The sequence below is a fragment of the Chenopodium album genome, chromosome 10 (assembly GCF_948465745.1).
Source record: "Chenopodium album chromosome 10, dcCheAlbu1.1, whole genome shotgun sequence".
In the NCBI taxonomy this organism is placed as follows: domain Eukaryota; kingdom Viridiplantae; phylum Streptophyta; class Magnoliopsida; order Caryophyllales; family Amaranthaceae; genus Chenopodium; species Chenopodium album.
In genome coordinates, this window is record NC_137843.1 from 3,564,460 (window position 1) to 3,570,278 (window position 5,819).

The 5,819-nt window shown below is 37.3% G+C and overlaps 1 protein-coding gene across 2 annotated transcripts; it reads left to right on the plus strand.

The window, feature by feature from the left end:
• The first annotated feature begins 567 nt into the window (after nt 1–567).
• On the plus strand, nt 568–5,819 carry LOC145561960 (monosaccharide-sensing protein 2-like). 2 transcript variants are annotated; one of them, XM_081622098.1, is made up of 7 exons: nt 568–781; nt 1,529–1,636; nt 1,803–2,369; nt 3,054–3,584; nt 4,018–4,382; nt 4,680–4,867; nt 4,980–5,819. In XM_081622098.1, the coding sequence occupies exons 2-7, from the start codon at nt 1,558–1,560 to the stop codon at nt 5,422–5,424; spliced, it is 2,175 nt and encodes a 724-aa protein (XP_081478224.1). In that variant the 5' UTR covers nt 568–781; nt 1,529–1,557; the 3' UTR covers nt 5,425–5,819. The 2 variants fall into 2 exon arrangements, with proteins under 2 accessions (XP_081478224.1, XP_081478223.1); XM_081622097.1 differs by lacking the exon at nt 568–781 and adding an exon at nt 815–1,166.

Genomic DNA, 5,819 nt, shown 5'->3' on the forward strand with positions numbered 1-5,819 from the left:
CAAATTGACCATCAGATATTTCATATAGGGTTGCGAGTAATATACTAAAGAAATTATTAGCATCATTATAGACATTCACGTGAGACATTTCATATACAAGTAAAATTATGTCGTACTAATGACAAAGCATGGAGGTACTAACACAATATAATGATTAAGTAATCAATTGCAAAAGCGAGTAAAGTATAGAAACCATCAAAAATTGAAGTTGGACTCACGAAATTGTCGTTGCCTACAGGATAATACAGACCTTTTTAATTAAAGAAACTGAACACAATTGCTCAAATATGATAGATGATTGCAATGATTTAATTTTCTTTGTACTTTTTCTTGTTGCTGCGTTTTCCTTGTGATGTGTATTTGATATTCAATGATAATTATAGACAATGGTGTTGATAACGTATTGTAAAAGTAAAGAGAAGGGGATGAAGGAATAGAGGAAAGGGAGAGTGTATAGAAAAAATGTAGAATATCATAAAACTGTATCTCACATTAACCATCCAATGAAGTAATATATATATACAGAATTAACTACCAAATGATAATGAATAGACACTATTTTACAACAAAAGCAATATTTTAGAAACAGACAGAACACTCCGATAATAATAAAATCCGATCCGAACACATCCAACCCTACGTTTAATCATTGTAAAGTTAACTAACTCTAATAATAAAAAATCATCCTCGGAGAAACAGAGCAACTGAAAAATGCACGTTCTTCGCCTCTAAAACCTTGTCTGTCTTACATCTGGCGGGAATATACTCTGTTGAAGAACTGGTAATTCGATCCCAACTCTCACCTTTTTCACTTAATGTCTTTTTTTCATGTCAATTAATTACTGTTTGTAGTTTTTACTAAGATTCTTGAGAAGATTCTTTTGTGGGGATGATATTTTTTTAGTTTTAATTCCAGCTATCACCAAGCTAAAAGCCAATCTATGATATCAATAATGGCGGTCTTCATAATCTTCTCCTGCATCTGAAATCACAAATCTTGGCTTTCTGTATTCAATCTTTTTTATTTTATTTTAGGTTTATGATTATAATTAAGGGTCGGTGCAAAATTTTTGTATAAATTTGAAATTATATCTTTTGGCAATAATAAAGATTCCGCTTTATTTCCTGTATTTTTTGAGGGGGCTGATTTGCCCATTGCAAAAAAGGTACGTTTTTTTTTTCCCTCTTCTGAATTTTAGATCTTTTTTGATGGGCTTTTAGATCTATTAATATTGCTATTATTGCAATGTGTTTAGGTATATGTTTAATTCTGAATTCTGGTATTATCCCACTAAAAAAGTTTTGAACTTAGTAAAAATTTGCTATAATGTATGAAATTTGATTTGGAATTATGAATTTTTTTAATGGGAGGAAGATTTAGGTATTTCTCTTGGTTTTTTTTCTTCTTGAATTCGATGTTGAATTAAGGTTAAATATCGTGGTAGTTCATTGAAAGATTTGATCTTTGATTTTGAAAGTAAGATTTAGCAGTGTTTAATCATGATTTTGATGTGAAATAATGATTCAGGTTATAGGGTGCAATTTATAGCAAGCAAGATGAGAGGAGCAGTATTTGCAGCATTAGCTGCTACGATGGGAAACTTGTTGCAAGGGTGGGACAATGCAACTATTGCAGGTTTTACTCAAATTCTGTTCTTTTTAGTTCTTTTGCTGATTTGAATGACAATTGAGAAGAATAGTTTGTTGGGTGTTTATATGATTTATCATAGTCTTAGATTTCAAATTGGAATAATGTAATCCTAGAATTTTGAGAGTTGAGATTATGTTTGATGTTAATGTAGGGGCTCTAATATACATCAAGAGGGAATTCAACCTTGAAACACAACCAACATTGGAGGGGCTTATTGTGGCCATGTCTCTTATTGGAGCCACAGTTATCACGACGTTCTCAGGTCCCGTTTCAGATTCAGTTGGACGCCGGCCCATGCTGATCGTCTCATCATTGTTGTACTGTCTTGGTGGTGTTGTTATGCTATGGTCTCCCAATGTATATGTCTTGCTCTTGGGTAGGCTGTTGGATGGATTTGGAGTTGGTTTAGCAGTTACTCTTGTGCCAGTCTATATATCAGAAACTGCACCCCCGGAGATCAGAGGACAGTTGAATACCCTCCCACAGTTCACTGGTTCAGGAGGGATGTTCTTGTCTTACTGTATGGTATTTGGCATGTCTTTGATGGATGCACCCAGTTGGAGATTGATGCTCGGTGTACTTTCAATTCCATCCCTTCTGTATTTTATCTTGACAGTGTTTTACTTGCCTGAGTCTCCTAGGTGGTTAGTCAGCAAAGGGAAGATGAATGAGGCTAAGAAAGTCTTACAAAAATTACGTGGCAGAGAAGATGTCACTGGTTAGTGTTCTGTTTTTTTTTTCCCTAAATCTTTAAGTGGCTGTTATTTTAATTAGTATCTAAACATTGCTGACAGTTAGCATCCCTTAGTCTGTGATCTAAAGAGTTGATATCTTGAAAGGTTTTCATGGAGTTGCTTGATAGGATGTGCTCATTGATTTATAATTAATATATGCGGGCTTTGTTGCTACCATAATCCCCGCCATTATGTTGCTGGCACATAGTGAAGCAATAGTCTACTTTGATGTTGATAGATATTTGACATAAAATAGAAAAAGAAATAGTGAGAAGCTGAGTGTCAACTACTAGAGAAATCTGTTGTTTTGTCGAAAAATTGACATGATGTGGGAGAAGAAACAGAAAAGGCTGAGTGTATACAACTTAAGGGAGCATATATATAGTATAATTACCAGCTACTACAAATTCATTGTGGCCATCAACTCAACAAAAGCATGAGAAATTCTCAAGTGAGTTTTAAGTTATCTATGGACCTTTAATGCTAGTACAGTAGTACAGGGACGTATAGTGTTTTATGCTCGCATCAGTTAGTTAACATTCAATGTTTATTTGTAATCTTCAAAGTGTCTTCTTCATGGTTGTATAAAAAATTAAGAATACACACTGATGCTTTTTTGTCCAATTAATTACTTAATATTAATTTCGTATTATTCAATCATCTTTTAGGTGAGTTGGCGCTGCTTATAGAAGGACTTGGAACTGGAGTTGATACTTCCATTGAAGAGTATGTGATGGGCCCAGCAATTGATGAGGAAGCCACCACAGATAAGGATCAAATCAAACTATACGGTGCTGAGCATGGCCAATCTTGGATTGCCAAACCAGTCACAGGACAAAGCACGCTTGGCATGGTTTCTCGTTATGGAAGCATGGCCAACCAGGGAAGTATGGCAAACATGATGGATCCTCTCGTCACTTTGTTTGGAAGTGTACACGAGAAGCTGCCCCAGACAGGAAGCATGAGGAGTGCAATATTCCCAAACTTTGGGAGCATGTTCAATACTGCTGCTGATGATAATGGTAGAGATGAAAATTGGGAGGTTGAGAGCCGAGGTGAGGATACCTCTTCTGATGTTGGCCATGATGACTCTGATGATAATCTGAGGAGTCCATTGCTTTCACCTCACGCCTCTGGTGTAGCTCCTCCATCAAATGGCAGCATGCTGATGCAAAGTGGTGAACTAGTCAACAGTACAGGTATCAATTCAGATGATTATAATTCTTACATTAACAGTACTGTGATGTATTTTTGGTTTTTACTGCATCCTTTGAAAAATTTGTTCTTTCCACTCTTAGATATCTTTTTGAAAAAGAAGATGTTGATGATGGCTATGTAACCATCATGAAATTCTACCCCCTCCTAATATATCTGAATACTCGGGCTTGGAGGGAATTGGAGGAAAGCAGCTCATACTACCTTAACTAAATAATTGTTTGATAGATTTTAAGGGAAATGCGAGATTAAAATTATGTGAACTTCTACCTAAATCCTAAAGAGAGGAGAGACTTGGAGGGTATTGAGCCTTTCTTCTCTGACTGAAAAGTTTTCTTTCCTATTCCTTTTATGGTGCTTCCTGTTACTATTTATATGAGTTATATCCAACCTAATGTTTACATTCTTCCTTGACAGGTATCGGTGGAGGTTGGCAGCTTGCATACAAGAAAGCACAAGATGGAACAGGCGAATTGAAAAGGGTTTATCTTCACCAAGAAGCTGGCATGGGGTCTATGCGTGGGTCCATGCGTGGATCTATGCGTGGATCAGTCGTTTCACTACCTCCATCCGATCTTCTTGATGGTCAGCTTATCCAGGCTGCTGGTCTTGTGAGTCAGTCTACCCTCAACATCAAAGATTTCAAGGGAGAGTCTCCCCTTGAGGATGGTAATGTACAGCCTTCAGCAGCTGCTACTAAAGGGCAGAGCTGGAGGGAGCTTCTCGAACCAGGAGTTAAACGAGCATTGATTGTTGGTATGGGAATGCAGATACTTCAGCAGGTAAACAGCGCTTTTTGAAGTTCAGGATTTGAATTTACAGTAGTTAAAACTCAAAACAACTCAGAAACTCGATTCTTTTCTATCTAGGATTTGAATTTTCTGATCAGTCTGCTTATTATTATTGTTATACTTCCTAGGCTGTTTCATCTCCCCCCCTCCCCCATTCTGTTTCATCTTCAGTTATCATATTTCCCTTCATAGTTAATGGGGATGTAGGCAGTAGGCTTGACTATTTTCTCGTACTCCTGCTTATATAATTTGTCTGACATAAATTTTGTTTTTTTGTTCTGAATTCAGTTCTCTGGGATCAATGGAGTTCTCTACTACACCCCTCAGATTCTCTCACAAGCAGGAGTGGATGTTCTCCTATCAAGATTGGGGATTGGTTCGGACTCCGCTTCACTCCTGATTAGTGGTTTGACAACATTGTTGATGCTTCCTAGCATAGGCCTTGCTATGAGGTTGATGGATATCTCTGGAAGAAGGTAACAAACTTGCACAATTGCATCATCACAACTTGATGTTTTTAACACCTTCATTACTCTCTTCTGCAGTAGAATGTGCATCATCACAAACATGTGTTTTTTTACTCTGCAGGTTTCTTCTGTTAAATACACTCCCCGTCTTGATTGGATCACTGATTGTTCTAGTTCTTTCCAATGTTATTGAAATGGGAACTGTCTTACACGCAACATTATCCACTATTAGTGTCGTTGTCTACTTCTGCTGCTTTGTCATGGGATTTGGTCCAATCCCCAACATCCTGTGCTCCGAAATCTTCCCTACTAGAGTCCGTGGGATTTGCATTGCCATATGCTCTCTTACCTTTTGGTTTGGAGACATCATTGTCACATACTCTCTCCCTGGTTTGCTCTCCTCTATAGGCCTTGCAGGAGTCTTTGGCATCTATGCCATAGTTTGCACCATTTCTTGGTTCTTTGTTTACATGAAGGTACCCGAAACAAAGGGCATGCCCCTAGAAGTCATCAGCGAGTTCTTCAACGTGGGAGCAAGGCAAGCTGAAGCTGAGAAAGATATGTGAGTTTTGTAATATTCAGAGTTTTGATTTGCTCATTGCTTCAGGCCCTCGAAGTAGACGCCTGAAAGAAGTCAGTAATGAGGAGTCTGATCAACCGAGAGAAAGGGAGAAGAAAGGAGAGCCTAAGATTTTTTGCAATACAAACTTGATGCTGTTGCATCAGTCAAAGAAAAAGGTTACTGTGGGGGATTACACTACTGCAATCACCCCTTCTTCTAAAAACAATAGTTCTCGGTGATTGGATTTGCAGTTTTGTTCTGTTTATTGGTAGTATAATGTGTAATTTCTGTCATTAGTTTATTTGATTGTCTAATTTGTTTCTCTTTATTCATTGCCATTGTTAGCTGGTTACAATATGGAGAAATGGTTAGCTTTTACTTAAACCTTTTGAATCCTAA

Excerpts from the sequence above, each read along its gene's own strand:
- LOC145561960 (XM_081622098.1), top strand. The coding sequence starts at position 1,558 with ATGAGAGGAGCAGTATTTGCAGCATTAGCTGCTACGATGGGAAACTTG. Across the intron at positions 2,370-3,053 it reads TGGCAGAGAAGATGTCACTG|GTGAGTTGGCGCTGCTTATA; the intron begins GTTAGTGTTCTG and ends ATCATCTTTTAG. Across the intron at positions 4,868-4,979 it reads ATGGATATCTCTGGAAGAAG|GTTTCTTCTGTTAAATACAC; the intron begins GTAACAAACTTG and ends TTTACTCTGCAG.